At 33.8% G+C, this 15,551-nt stretch overlaps 1 protein-coding gene across 6 annotated transcripts in view; it reads left to right on the top strand.

The window, feature by feature from the left end:
• QKI (QKI, KH domain containing RNA binding) overlaps window positions 1-14,572 on the top strand; it is a 146,616-nt gene extending 132,044 nt beyond the window's left edge. Inside the window, exons 5-8 of one of the 6 annotated variants that reach the window (XM_045544708.1) lie at window positions 2,778-2,865; window positions 4,209-4,508; window positions 7,484-7,558; window positions 11,466-14,572. In XM_045544708.1, coding sequence (XP_045400664.1) covers window positions 2,778-2,865; window positions 4,209-4,508; window positions 7,484-7,558; window positions 11,466-11,482 — 480 coding nt within the window. In that variant the 3' untranslated portion in view covers window positions 11,483-14,572. Of the gene's footprint in view, window positions 1-2,777; window positions 2,866-4,208; window positions 4,509-5,455; window positions 10,910-11,465 lie in introns of those variants that run through there. The other 5 variants (XM_045544709.1, XM_045544710.1, XM_045544711.1 and 2 more) reach the window with 5 other exon arrangements.
• The last annotated feature ends 979 nt before the right edge of the window (window positions 14,573-15,551 follow it).

The raw sequence follows: 15,551 nt of genomic DNA on the forward strand, positions 1-15,551 counted from the left end.
CATATGGAAGCAACATCATAGGGAAGACTACACCAACACCTGGTGAAGGCTGTGCTGCTCTAACCTTTATTCTCCTCTTGGAGTGATCTCTGTTCCGTTTTCAGTAATCCTGCACCCTGCAAATGACACAGGTTTGCACACAAACTGGCGTGCACATGCAGTTCTCCCATCAGTTTTCTCTTTGGCTTTCTCCCAAGTTTGATACTCCATCACCAGTTAATGAGTGGTGGTTTTGTTATGCAAGAGAAGCAGTCCAGTTCAAACATGTTTCCCAGCACCTATTCTCTGCGCAAAATTCTTCCTTCGTCTTTATTTCTTCCTTAATAAAGGTGAATTTGTCCTTTTATTTGCTGACATTTTCAGACTTGCGCCACTTTCTTCTCACTATAGAGAATGACTGGAGGTATACCTACTGCTTTTCTTTCTTTTTATTTATGCAGAATATAACTTATTAATAGACTTCTGGTATTCCATTATTGTATGTAGTTTTAAATTTGAAATCTTGATATGTTTTAATTTTTAGTACTATTAGTTTTTAGCAAACAAGCTTAAGGAGTTTTATTATAATGAATTTCTAATTCTTCCCTTCCAATATTAAGGTGTTTTTGTTTTTAACAAGTAATTTCTGTGTCTTTCAAAGAAATCATTAATTTTTTTCTTCATCTTTGTAGAAGGTGATGAGAGTCAAGTTAATAGTAATTCCACTAGCATGAGCAAATATCTTCTCCCTGTATTCTACTGTATAGTAGGTTTTTAAAAAGTTGGCATTGGCACATTAAACATTGTTTTCATGCTGTTTTCACTCATCCTTAAATCTTTGTGATTTATTAAAAGCTCACTCAGCAGTCCTATTTACTGTAAATTATAGTACACCATTCTCTGCTGTAACGCCAAAGATAAGAGTTTTGTGTATCATTACAGCTGCAATAGAGAAGAGAACTGAGAAGCTTGTCACTTGTCCTGATCCTGCCCCTTTTTTGAATCAGGGAGGAAGAAAATTGTATCAGAAAATTGTATTGTTGGGTTACTTTCTTTGTAAATATTAAGTACTGAAGATTAGCTAATGTATAAAAGTTGGGGACATCTCTACACGATCTTTAAAAGATGGAACTTTATCTACTGCTTTCTTTTTGTGTGGCTAAAGTTTATCCTATAGGACTTAGACATTTTGGATTTGGAAATAAAGATTTCTCATACCAGTTATTTAAAAAATAAGTTCTAGCAAATAACTTGGGTAGGGGGCTACGTGGAGAGTAGGCAGTGATAAATAAGTAAACTCTATTCTCATTGGTTTTACTTTGGGAGTGGTGATATTCAACAAACTCTAATTTAAGGCAGAAAGAGTATACAGTAGGTCCTCACTTAATGTCGTCATAGGATCTTGGAAACTGCAACTTTAGGCATTCCGAGTGTAATGACGTTGAAGGGAATGACTTATTCAAGGACCTGCTGTAAGTCATCGTGTCACTTAAAGTCACAGTTTCCAAGAACCTGTTGACAACATTCATTGAAGACTTACTATAATGTAGGGATGGCTCCATGAGACGGTAACATCTAGTTTGAAATTGGGGATAGGTTGGATTTGGAAAGAGAGACGGGTAGAATGACATACAAAGGAGCATTTACAGTGGAAGAAATGGGAATATGCACAGAGACGAGTAGAGGGGGAATGATCTAGTTTGATTTTTACAAAATGTTTAATAAACATGAGATAGGTTTATTAAATAGTAGAAGATTAATTGTTTTAACTTGAGAAGATAGTTTGGGGCCAGATCATAGGTAGCTTAAATCTTTGAAATTTTTTGATAGTAATAAGAAACCATTAACGGGTTTGAGACGTGAGAATGTTAAGAAATATTATGATGAGAATTGTGTTTGGGGCAGTTAATCTGGCCTTTGTGTATAGATTGGTTGGAGGACAAGACATTGTTAACAGCATAGTCTAGTAGTTTTGATACTGTATCAATAATGACTGGAAGAACAAGGGTGACAATAGTAAATGGAAAGAGTGGTACAAAGAAGCTAAGGTAAATGCGGTGGCCAGACTTCTCGATGATCGGAGACAATCCAGGTTTATGCCTATCTTTATAGCATAATGCCTCTTATTTGCTTTTAAACATTTCCTGGTTTGGACAATAAACTACACGATGACCTTAAAGATATTAATAGATTGCCATAGATTTGATAGCACTTGCTAATTAAATTGAGGAAGGAAAGGGATGGTGGTGGCATAAAGGAGTAGAATGTATAGTCATTAGAAGTTCTTAATGATTTTTATAACTTCACTAAATTTTCCTTTTTGGACAATTAAGCATAAAATTCCCTCACCGTAATACCACAGTCAGATCTTGTATGTTTAAAATCACAGTGTGTGTTTTTGTTTTTTTTTTTTTTTTTTTTAATGAACAGATCTTGGTTTGGAATATTGAGCAAAATGGTAGATGCTGAAGAGAATATACTATATTTAATCTTAACATTTCTGTTCATTTCCATGTAAAAGCAGAGCTTTTCAGGAGAACTTTAATAAATCAGTGTAGCTTACATAAAAATTTTCAAATAGAAATGCAGCCAGTGGCTGTTGAGAATATCCTGTGTATCAACATGCCATCACTGAGAGAATGGGCTTCCATATGTCAGCATCTTTTGGTTTCTGATTTTTTTTTCCTTACTGAAGCAGGTGATTATAATCACATTTTTTTTAAGGCTTGTGTGTAGATACACCTATGATATATGTGGATGATCTCAAATGCTTAACTTCTCTTGTTTTCCATGTGTAGGCAGAAGGAGAAGACAGCCTGAAGAAGATGCAGCTGATGGAGCTTGCGATTCTGAATGGCACCTACAGAGATGCCAACATTAAATCACGTAAGAACGAGACTGAGGCCCAGGGTTACCACTGTGTCAGCTGTTTTGTCTACAACCTTTCTCCTTTTGGCAGCATAACATGTGAACAGTTCAAACAAAGTAAAGAGTTGAAGTAATTTTGTCACTTGATATGGGACAGACGTGTATTTCCTGCTTTCATGAATTGAGGACACTCTTAATTTTATGCCAGCATGTCTAAGTTTTGGGTTTGTTTATTCTTTTGATGCCATCTCAATCTCTAAATTCAAGTATTAAGAAATTTCCTGTTAAGCTATAAGCCTTAAATCTGTAATTATTTTCAAATTGAAGTGTATCTGAATGAAATGACCCTTCCATTGAATTCTGTCCTTTTACTTTGTTTGCATGTTTTCCCTTGGATATTTTTTTCCTATTGATTTCATATGTGAGTTCACAGAGATCAGTGGGTGATAACTGTTTTCAGTTCTATTTTTCCTTTATATGTGTCTGTGCATGTTTTTATAAGCCATAGGAGGATTCCTTTTTTATATTTAAAATGAAATAATGTGAAATCTATATTTTGAGACAATCTAAGGTTTACATGTGTCATTTATATAAATATAATATTATATTTAAATTAATTTTTTGAAAGAAATAGAGTTTTGAAGTCGTAGCCAACTTCCCATAATGGAGACAATCCAGTTGGTATTAGAAGTAGTTTCTTTACAGATGGTTGACTTTAATTTACTCATGAGAATGTGAGGAGTATATAGTTAATAATTGGGAATTTAGAAATGGGACTTTTTTGTATTATTCTTTCTATGAAGTTAATTCCTAAAGATGCAGGTAATTTATGTATTATTATAAATATATAACACACACATAACACACACATACACACCCCTGGTGGTTATTTGACTAACTTAATACAATGAAAATTACTCTTCCTTTAATTTGAAACTAAAGCTGTGCTTGAGAAATATACCAAAACTGTGTTTCTGTGGACTCCAATTACAAATTATTTTTTAACATCTTTTAATGCAGTGTTTTCTTGTGCTTTTGCATGCACCTTTAGTCTTGTGAAATCTTATAAAACAGATATGTCAAATATTTGAACTAAATATAACCTATTTAATGGTCTCATTCATTTTTTTACAGTGGCTTTTTAATTTTTGCACATTCTTAATCACATTGGGAAAGGGAAAGCTGTTTGCATTTGATTGGTGTGCTTTGGCATTTTTGTGTGATCAGCGCATGTACTAATGATTTCCTTTTATTTTTCTTCTTTCCTGCTTTTTCCATTCTTTTTCCTACTCCTCTCTCATTTTCCCATATTTTACACTGCTATCTCTATACTTCTTTCTAAATTTCTTTGCTTACTGTAGCAGCCCTTGCCTTTTCTCTTGCAGCAACAGCCCAGGCTGCTCCAAGGATCATTACTGGGCCTGCGCCTGTTCTCCCACCAGCTGCCCTGCGTACTCCTACGCCAGCTGGCCCTACCATAATGCCTTTGATCAGACAAATACAGACCGCTGTCATGCCAAACGGAACTCCTCACCCAACTGCTGCAATAGTTCCTCCAGGCCCTGAAGCTGGTTTAATCTACACACCTTATGAATACCCCTACACATTGGCACCAGCTACGTCAATCCTTGAGTATCCTATTGAACCTAGTGGTGTATTAGGTAAGTTCTTCTCCCTGTGTGGTTAACATCATTCTTTATAAATTTTGCTGCTCCCAACTTGGAAATGATTTTATCAGTTTTCTGAGAGGCAAGACAAGTTTCCATTAGGAAAGACTGAAAAAAACTTATTTCAACCTCTCATAAGATTCCATTATATAATATAATATGTTAAATTATGTTTAAATGCACCTTAAATTTATTCAGATCCACTTTGATAACTGAAATCCACTTTGGTTGGATAAATTTGTTATATACATTTTAAACAAAATACTGTGCACATTTGACATTACTTGAGCTCATTCTGAGTTTTAGGTCTCACCCCATGGCCTATCACCTCCATCAGCTCCACCTCCCAAAGTTGTATTTCTTCTGTCTCAAAGACTTATTTAATTGTCTAAATTTTAAATTTCTATGTGAACATATTCTGAGATCTTTATAAAATTAATATTGTGTGTTTTTAATATTTGTGATCACTTAAAATATGAAAGGGACCAGCTAAATACAGTCATGCGTTGCTTAACGACGGGGATAAGTTTGAGAATTGCATCAAGTGATTTCACCATTGTGCAAACACCATAGAGTGTACTTATACAGTCACAGATAACACAGCCTGCTGCACACCTAGGCTGCATGGTATAGCCATTAGAATCTTGTGGGACCACCATTGTATGTGCGGCCCATCGTTGCCCTAAACGTCGTTATTCTGTGCATGACTGTAGTTGCCTTCTTAAGGTTTCAGTTTTTGTCTTTTGAAGTCCTGGTCAATATTAAACATGAGAAATACTTTTAATTTCAGTAGTACAGTATGGAATAGATGAATAAATACAAAGTTACTGAATTCAGAATCACATGAGGCAGAGATTAAAATCATACTATAAACGCTTGGTTTTACGTGAACAAAAAGTGGTGTGCTTGCAAAAGACATTACTGATGCCTTTTTTTTATAGAGTGGATTGAAATGCCAGTCATGCCTGATATTTCAGCCCATTGACTTGCTGGATGAAGGACTAGAATACAGCAGCTGTTATAACACGACCAGTCAATGTGGAACAAACTTTCTGTGCAACCCCTTTGTTTTACCAGACAGAATTTGAATACTTTTTTTCCCTGAATTGTGTATGACCTTGGTGCTGCATGCATGCTGTTGACTTTTAAGACTTTGATCTTACAAAGGTTTTTTTCCAGCATTAATGTTGATTTATAAAAATTTGAAAGTCTTTAATGAACTGGGACACAAAGATTTAAGCTCGAAAATTCATTGTTCAGTTAAAGCCACAATGCTCTGTATGTTATCTGTGTGTGTGCATGCACTCAGGTGCCTTTTGTTTTATCAACAAATACATTTTATTGTACATGTTTTCCGTTTATCTCTAAATCATTGTATAAAGTAATTACAGGTCAGAATTATACCACAGATCTGTTTATGAGAGGCTTGTTTCTGTTGCACATTTCTTGAAGCATTTTTAAAATAACATGTAACCTGTAACCTTGTTTAAGTTTTCCTTTCTATTAATACTCTGTCCTGTGGTCCTGTGCATGCTCCTTCCCCCAGAACTCCTCTCTGCTGCACCCACAGCATCTGTTCCCGAGGAGTTTGACTCTTGACTTCCTGCAGGGCTGGGACTCTTAGCCACCAGCTCCTGTTCCAGCACTTTCAATGCAAGATCTCCCTGATTTTGCCACATGGAATTATACTTGTATATGAGTAGCTTATCTAAAATGAATAAGGGGTGATGGACCAGTTTACTGCTTAGAAACAGCAAGAGGCACTGCAGTAAAATTTATTTCTCATTGTAAAGGAACATTTTTTTGTTTTGTTGAGAAATTTTTATTTATGAAAAATTACTAGACTGGCAAAATATACAGATCCCTAATTGGCATTCATAAGGTGAATAGTAATGAATACTAAATGGAAAAAATCTTATAATCCATTTTATTTCTTGCTTTACCACCTAAGCAGTAAAATATGATATTGACCACTTGGAGAACTGAGAAAATTATTTTAAATTGCAAAGTTATAATAAATTTGCACACAGATAACATGCATGCTATATATCAAGTCTCACATTAAATTATTTTAACATAAGCAGTGCCCTTCAAAACAGATGCAGACATGTGTGTTGGTAGTAGTGAGGAGATTGGTATTAGCATCAAATCTTCATTGATGACTAATTTTTAATTCCCTTCCTTTTATCTTTAGGTATGGCTTTCCCAACGAAAGGCTAAGAATTCAAGAACGGTCTTAACTGAACCCTCATCAGATCTGAATTTAACAAATGCTTAGTCTCAGCAGCCTCCGGGGGAAAAAAAGCTTAGCCTAGCAGTCAGTGACTTACTTGCACTTTTTGCACATAGATATAAAGTAAAATTATGTTATTAATTTGGTTTAGTCTGTAATATTACAAAGTAATGGTAATTTATAAAGGAGTGTATAGTAGTATACTGACTGCTAAGTGTACTATACTGTTTGCTTTACTAATCACCTAATTCATTGCAGTTCATACTTATTGACTCAGAGTTTAAAACCACAATCTGTAGGCTTTAAGAATTGCTTTTAAACCTTTTTAAGTGATAAACTCTGGAAGTGGTCTTAAGGTTAGCAAATAATTGTCAGTATTAAACACGGCATTATTTAATTAGTCCTGCTGCAAGAAAGGCACTTCAGTGAATATGTGACTAGTAAAGCTTAAATATGTTTGGATCTAATAGAGTTCATGGAATACTGTAACTTGGGAATTGTAAATGAATGGATAAAATAGGTTAAGGCCAAGATGTTTGAAATGAATGCAATATTAATAGATGCATATATACATGACATATTATGGTTAATTTTAAAACTACTGTGCCTTAACGTGTTTCTTAAACTTTTGTAGTAAATGAACATTTGAAATCCATTTTGATAAACGTGCTGTTAATGTTTTTTTCCCCCTTGTGAATGTTTTCTAACTTTGTCTTGGTAATTACAATTTAACTAGGTGCGGTGGCTACTAAAGTTCGAAGGCACGATATGCGTGTCCATCCTTACCAAAGGATTGTGACCGCAGACCGAGGTTAGTTTAGTTCTGCAGTTCTTGTTTATAAGAAATGCGTTGGGTGTCCATAAAATTTGCAACACCACACCTGATGGAAAAACTGTAACTGCTTACCTGCACACAGTTTCTTTTCCTTTTCTAAATTCATTTGTAATAATTGACAGATTTAAGGGTTGGGTTTTTTGTTTTGTTTTTTTCTCCCTTCATACTTTAACTTATTAAATCTTCTATTATTAGACACTATGGTTTATTCCTACTAAAACGTAAATTAGTCAATTTGGGGAGCTATTAAATTTTGATGTTGCCGTAATTACTTTTCAGTAATAACTTTTGCTAAAATTTACCTTTTAATTGTTCTGAAATTTGGGGTTGGTATTGCAAAATGAATCGAACGGATGGTGCTTTAATGAGAGAAGTAAAGGAATATATGCCTCCTGTATACTTTTGGAGAAAACTGAAGATTTAGTTTCCATTTTTCTTTATAATATTTGAGCCACTGTGTAAACATGAGGGTGTACATGTTTAGCACTTAGTTGAAATCAACAAGGAAGGACTGTGAAGGTAACTTTCATGTAGTTGAATTTTTTTATACATTAGAAAGTCAATTCCCTTTTATTCTTACATTCTCTTGCCAAAATGGATCCTTTGATTTTTGTCATTTGCTGCTAAAATATATTATCTGAAGGTAAACTATCTCTTGAAGTTTTGTGGTGATATGCGATCCAGCTGTTTGAATATCCTTTTTGACTAACCTGTGACTGGAAAATAAGTCTTCATTTTTCTCCTTTACAACATTTGTAATTTGTGTCCTCTATATGCCCTTGGACCCTTTTATAAATTATTTATGCTTATTGAGGAGTGATAGTTTTCGGTTTATTGACATTGAATTGTTTTCTCAGTTTTTCATCACGAGGTATAGAAATTTCAAGCATGGTAGAAAAGGATTTTTTATAAGTTTCTGTAATGGCGTATTACCTACAGTTAAATTGATCAGAGTCATTGATATTAGTGGGGGAAAAAGTAATGAATTTACGTTCCAGTCGTACATCTTCTATAGATTTATGAAAGACCTACCTACTTTATATGGTCTCCTTGAATACTAATGATAAATATTAGACACAGCTGTTCTCCACATGAAAAATAAAATGTCTTCTCAAAGACATCATTGATATTTATTTAGCATCATATGTAATTAAAGAGCCTTGAAGACTTTTAAACTAATATATACATTACTTGTAGTGATTATTCAGTGAACAAAGTTGGACCCCCAGCTCAGTGACTATGGAGATAATACGTCTTGTAAATGTCATATATGAGCATATGTGCCACCTCTCTTTCATCAGAGCATGTCTCCTAGGGATGGGGACATCTTTTTAAAAGTCACTTTCATTTTAAGAAACTGGATAACTCTGTGAATAATTTGAAGCTTTATTTATATTGCTAATGTCTAAAATGGTTCTGAAGAGTATTTTAAAGTAGGTAGTTTTCCCCCCTGGTAATCTTTCCTCATATGCCTCCTTTTAGGAGATTCCTCATAATTTTGTTTTAACACAATAAGTATTGGCCTACTTAATACTCCAGTCCCTTGAGATAGTTGAAAATATTAGAGGAATATTTTATTGTATTTGGAAAATTACAACACATTCCATGCATGGCTCTTTTGTAGTTATATGTGTTTTGATTAGTCCTGTCACTGTTTTTATTCAAAATGCAATGTCAGCAAACCGAATTGCTAATTTTTTTTTAATAACAGAATACTTGTATACTTATTATCACTGCATGCACTCATTGGGTCTAAGGGAGATGTCCGAAGTCCTTCACTTAAATTATTTTATGATACTACTGTTTTCTCTATTTTTGAGGTTTTTTAAATTATTTTTTAAAAATCTTTTGAAGAGAAGATTATTATAAGCATTCATTTAATGCAAGGAAACTCAGCCCTTGGAGTTTATATATATAACCATGTTATTCTGTATGAGCAATTAGAGTACTACATGGTTGACCAATACCTAGTTCTTTACTAAAAATAAACCCACCTCTATACATATTTTAAAACAATTTGAAGCCTATAAAAGACCACTGACTTTTTAGTTGTAATGAACTATAAATGGTTTTGCACAGTGAACACACCTGTGTGTACTGTAAGAGGCCGGGGCTTGGCAGAGGATGGATTCTAGGTGCACTGGTTTATATAAGTGGTAGTTTGCTTTGTTTATGTATTCCACACTCAAAAACACATACTGAGAAAATTTTCTGAGTAATGATTTTACAAAACTATCATTCATAATGAAAATTTTAAGTATAATCAAAAAATGCTTTAAAAGATTTCATACTTTGGAATACCTGTGAAATAGTATGACTACATCATGTTAATATTTATTTTCTTTGATTTTGGAGCAGCAGTTTTTATTTTAAATAAAATTCCACTTTTTTAAAGAAATTCAGGGAAGATTTGGTCACATTGAAGATACAATATTTTTATAGTATTTATAAACTGTTCTAAATGATAGACTTTAGAAAGCATATTTGTCATATGAAGGTAAATCAGTCCACTATATAGATCATTTAAACTCTGTGAACATTACACCTGCTAAGTTGTGATTGATGAAGTGGCACAGAACCTAACTTTGCACTGAGTATCTTTTCACTCACATCTCCTCTGCCTTAGTCACATGGCAACAGTACAGAAAATTCTACCAAACCTCAGAATATAGTAGAAATAATTAAGCTGTTGAATGAGTCTTAAAATCATACTACTGTTAAGTGGACCAAGTTTGATGAAGCAGGAATGTAACAGGTTGATTAAGGAAGGAACAACTCAAGGAGATTGGGAATGATAACTTTTCCACTTGAGAACTACTTTATGTTTTACTGTAATTTTTTAAATTTTTTTGTTCTTTTTGTTATTTTGCAAAAGAAAATAGTATTTACAGGTGGCTTCTTTTAAAATATAAAAATATAAAGCAGGAATGTATATGAAATGTCAGATTTTATTGTATTTGCAGAGTATTAGCTTTGAAATTGAATAAAGAAAGCTGTTTGTAGTTTTAAAATGCCTTATTGGTATCAATTAGAAATTTCTTCTATTTTTTGATGTACTTAGAGCTTTTCAAGTATAGAATTTTAAATGGCAGGATTTTACAGTGTTTACATGCAAGTGCATTTTATAAGTGTTCTATATGTGTAAAATAGTATTTTCAACTGGAAAATGGTGGCTAGTGCAAAAGCCCTGGCCTTTTTCTGGTTCCCATGATGTTGCCTACACTGATAGACTACAGTTTAGTATTGCTTTGTATCATGAGGCCAAGAAATTCCATGTTGTTTGTACATAGAATAATTGAAAAAGCAATAAACATTTATTGAACAAAAGAAACTTGTTTGGCCCAGAGTTTATGTTGAACCAAATTGTTCATAGAAATTTAAATTTCTTTAGATTCATTTCTGTTAATCATCAGTTATTAATAATCACATCCATCATTAATAGTTGCTTTAATGCTTGCATCCAAGAGAATACTAATGCTTAATAGCAGTCAGAGACTGATAACTGTACTGACTGTTTCAAAATTCTGTATACCAAACCTATTCATTGTTGTTTTTCAATTTCCTTCATTGACTGCTACTAACTATTAGTTGTTAGTTGTATTTTATTTCTATTTTTCCCTGTTAACCAGTTTTTTGTTTTTTGTTTTTTGTTTTTGTGGGAGTGGGCTCTTCTTCATTCGTTCAAATCATGATATGAAATTGTCATGATTTTTATTGTATTCTGTAGATGGTGTCAATCAGTTTGTCAGAATTAAACATGCTTTTTTTTATTAGTTGTGATTAGTTTTTCATGTTGTCATTAAGCCGTCACTAGCTGAAACTAATCTCTTCTCTATCTTTTCTTTTCTTTTTTTTGTTTTGTTTTTTGTTTCTAACCACCCAGCCGCCACCGGCAACTAACCTATGACCTTCTGACCTCTGAACTCTTCACCCAATGATGACCTGACCATGCCTGCCTGCTGATCAGTTAACTGGTAATCGCCTTTGCTTGCCTGTCGTCAGTGCAGCGAGCTGAGGCACTTGTCCGTTCGTCTTACCATCTAACCAAACAAAAGACAAAGAAATTGTTGTCCTCCAACTCAGCTTTTTTTTTTTTTCCCTGTTTGGGTGAAAGTGGTTCTAGAACCTGCACTGAATAGTAGTAAAGCAATAAGGCCCAATTCATCCCACAGCACTGATCATCTTTTAATGTCCCACCCTAAACGAACGGTAAGAAGGCCTCTCTTAAGAAGGGGAGACAGATGGCCCTTAACTACTCAATGACAGAGGCAGTTACTGTGAGAGACTTCTAGGAATCTTTTTCTTCTCATAGCGAAGTCAAAGCTCTCTCTGAATGTACTGTGTGATGATGCATCATGCATGAACCTTCGGTCAGGGATGTCATTGGTGAAGTGATTTCAAAAAGTATTCAAAATTTGATATGCTGTTTAGTCACTACAGTGCCCTCAAAGGGCAGAAGTTGCAGCCTTTTTTATATTGCCTGCCAAAATTTGAAGTATTAGAAAAAAGCGTGCCATGAGAGAAAAACTTAACGAGTTTTGAAAAGTAATGCAAAGAACAAAACTGCAACACTATTTTTAAAAAGATAACTATCTGAGTTAAAATTACTGAACCTTTATTTTACACCTTCTTAAAAAAAATATATGAGAACAAGGTACATGCATTATGTGTCACATTACTGGGCAAACTGTTCAAGTATTTTTTTTAAACCTCCCTGTATAGAAAAAATCATTAAGGATGTAAAAGCCATGCTTGCCTATTTGCTGTATACATGTAATGAAATTGTAGATAAAGTGTAGTGCATTGAAACAAATGAACAAAAAGTAGATACTTTTACTATACAAGGGTGCTGGTGCAGAAAAAAATATATATATTTTTGGAAATGTAGCATTTTATACTTTCAAGTGTTATAAAAAAAAGAAAAAGAACAAAGAAACCCTTTATTTCATGAAATGATTTTTTTCTGGTGGTTGTCAAGAAACAAAAGACCAAAAGAGCCTTTTTGTCTTTCTTTTTTATTTTTTAAGTATTGGAATAAGTCTAAAGAAAAGAAAGTGCCTTATTTTCCTTCATGGTCATTTAGTCAAGTGTCTCGTAAGATCAGCTCCTCCCTCAGAATTCAAGTTAATGCATGTTACTCAGTCGCCCAGTATGTGAAAGAAGGTATGAGGGAGACAAATGAGTTGATGGTCTGAATTATATGATTTTTGCCACAGTTACCTTGATGCAAATTTGCCAAATCTGATACTGTGAAGAAATTTGATAACTTTTCTAATGTCTTGAATAGTAAGTTTTAAAACATCATTCTTTTAAAAATCATAATTGAGTACTTTGGTTATTGGAGTCTTCAATGTTAGCCCAGAGGTTTCTGAGATTAAAATTATGTGTGATCTGAGCATCAGTTTCAGACAAAATTAGAGTTTTATTTTATTTGGAGAAGGGGGAATGCATTAGAGTTTTCTTTTTTAATTAATTGGAGATAATAGAGTACATAGCAAACTTTTTCACAAAAGTGAATCTTTGTGATTTTCATTCTGGAAACAGTGTTTTTAAATGAACCAAATTTAATCAGACTTCTATATATCATACCAGATAACTTGTGTAGTCCATCTCTTTGCTGGTTTCAGTAACCTGTCCTCCCCCCACCCAACACAAACCCCACCTTTCAACTTTAAAAGAATGTGAAAAACTAGCATCGTTGTGCATATAAGTACTGAATGACATTTCAGCTTAAGCTTCTAATTTCTCATGGAGTTCAAACAGTTAGTTTTGTAGTTGAAGCAATTTGTGCACAATGCCTACATCTAAACATTTGAGTATCATCATTTACTGCTCAGTACCAGATGTGGCAAATCTCAAGTGACAGTGGATCCCCCCCTTATCAACTCATCCCTCCTCCACACCTTCCCAGCGTCACAGTCAGAGGCCAGCAGGGAGCTCAGTCAGCACCTTCTCGGTAACCTCTCCTCCATCTTGTCTCACTTGGAAATTTCAGTTTATTTACTATGCAATAGACATTCATTGTTTTGTATCCAGCTAGCTTTGGTTTAACGTGCCACTGCTTTGTCTTTCTGTTACACATACAGTTGTTTTGATTTATTTACAATATATGCTGTGCCATTTTGATTTTTATATTCTTTGGTTGGTTGAATAAATTTGCGACACTCAAACACTTGAGGTGATAGTTGTTAAAAACGATACCAGTATTTGATCCAGTTTCATCTCAACTATGTTATACCTGGACATTTTAGATGTTTATCAAAGGTCTTTTATGGGGAAGAAAGTAAACGTATGAAATAATAAATGTATGACATTTATGAGTAATGTTGGCTCTGAACAAATTTTTGAAAACTTAGTTGACAAAATTTTGGATCAACTGAAAAAAAAGCATGACTTTTGAAATCTCTGAATGCCTTGGTTCTCAGTATTATCATTCTTTATATTGAATTTATTTCTTATTAAAATGTGTAGTTTTTAAGATTTTTTTTCTGACAGTATTATGTAATTTTTTAGCTTGGGTAGATGGGAGTGTCGCTTGTATGTTACCGTACAGCTGACATGTATTTTTGTCTGTTCTTTATTATCTTAGTAGTTTCATGCTATGTATGTACCATAACCAACCTATTGCCTATGAGAAACATGTAAGATAATGTATTTACAGCCATTGTTACAAGTTTATAATGTATTTTTCTATCTTGTTTTATATGTATGTTATATAACATTCAAAAAGAATTTTTTTCTTGATTGAGAAAAGGATACAAAATGCAAAATCCACAATTTTGATAACTGAAAATTGCCAATTGTTTTGCAGTACTTTATTATATTGGGTGTCTTGTCTTTTTTGGGCTTTTAGTTAGCTGATGAATGAATACATTAGACACTTCTGGGTTTTAGTTGGGATTTTACATAGCTTGCATTTTAATTCTTTGGTTCTTTGCTGTTTCTATTAACCCATAGCATTATTTTAATAAATGTTATAATACCAACCTACTAACTCTGGACTATGTCTGTTTATTAACCTTTACGTGTTTAATTAAAATAAACAAATAAAGACAAAAGAATGTAAAGTCTTGAGTTACTGGACTAACCCTGAAGAACGTGACCACAGATAACATAGCGTGACTTGTTTTCATGTTGTTTGTCAGCTGACAATTCCGCACACTACTGTTCAAATGGCTTTGGTTATTCTGGTCTTTTACTTGGGGGAGGGTAGATGCCAGTAGAGATGGGAACAAGGTAGCATTTGTTTGAGGCATCCTTCTAGTCTTGCCACTTGCCTTTCAGCATCTGCGTTACTAATTCCACACTCTCTTATTTTTCCTTCTCCAAAATAATCACTGTCTGCTCACAGCATAAAGAGTAAAGAGATCATTGTAATGATACCCGGAGAAACCAGTTTGATTCTTTGTTGAACCGTTTCTTTTAATTTCTGCAAATAGGTAATGTTATGGTCACATTATAAAGCAAAGAATCTGATATTTTACCTGTATTTAGATTTTCATTTTACCTTGACAGTTTTCCTTTGTAAAGCATTGAATTTGTTTAGCCAACTGCTCCTTTTAAAGGAGCTCGATGTAGGTAGAGCCAAAAGCTGATTGGCTCTGCTTCTGGGGACAGTCCAGAGTTAAGTGATTAATAACAATTACACAGCTCCACCTTGCTCCTCAAACCGTCAGCACCTTAGTGAGTTTTTCTCAGGTATTTTTCCACTCTCACCCACTTCCAAAATACAATCAGACTAATACATTAAACAAGTTTCAGAGGGAAGAACACTGGAAGTTGAAGCTGTAAATGATTCATTTCTTGCATGCAAATCAATTTAAGAGTTCTTAAATATCCTCATGCTTTTCTTGGCTGCAGCCTGAGTAAATTGATCTTTCATTATGAATTCTTTAGTTAATTCTTGAGGTGCATTTCTATTCCACAGATTGGGAATTGCCTTTTCTGTGAAATAGTTCTCCTATATTTT

This window comes from Lemur catta, chromosome 2 (genome assembly GCF_020740605.2).
Source record: "Lemur catta isolate mLemCat1 chromosome 2, mLemCat1.pri, whole genome shotgun sequence".
NCBI lineage: Eukaryota > Metazoa > Chordata > Mammalia > Primates > Lemuridae > Lemur > Lemur catta.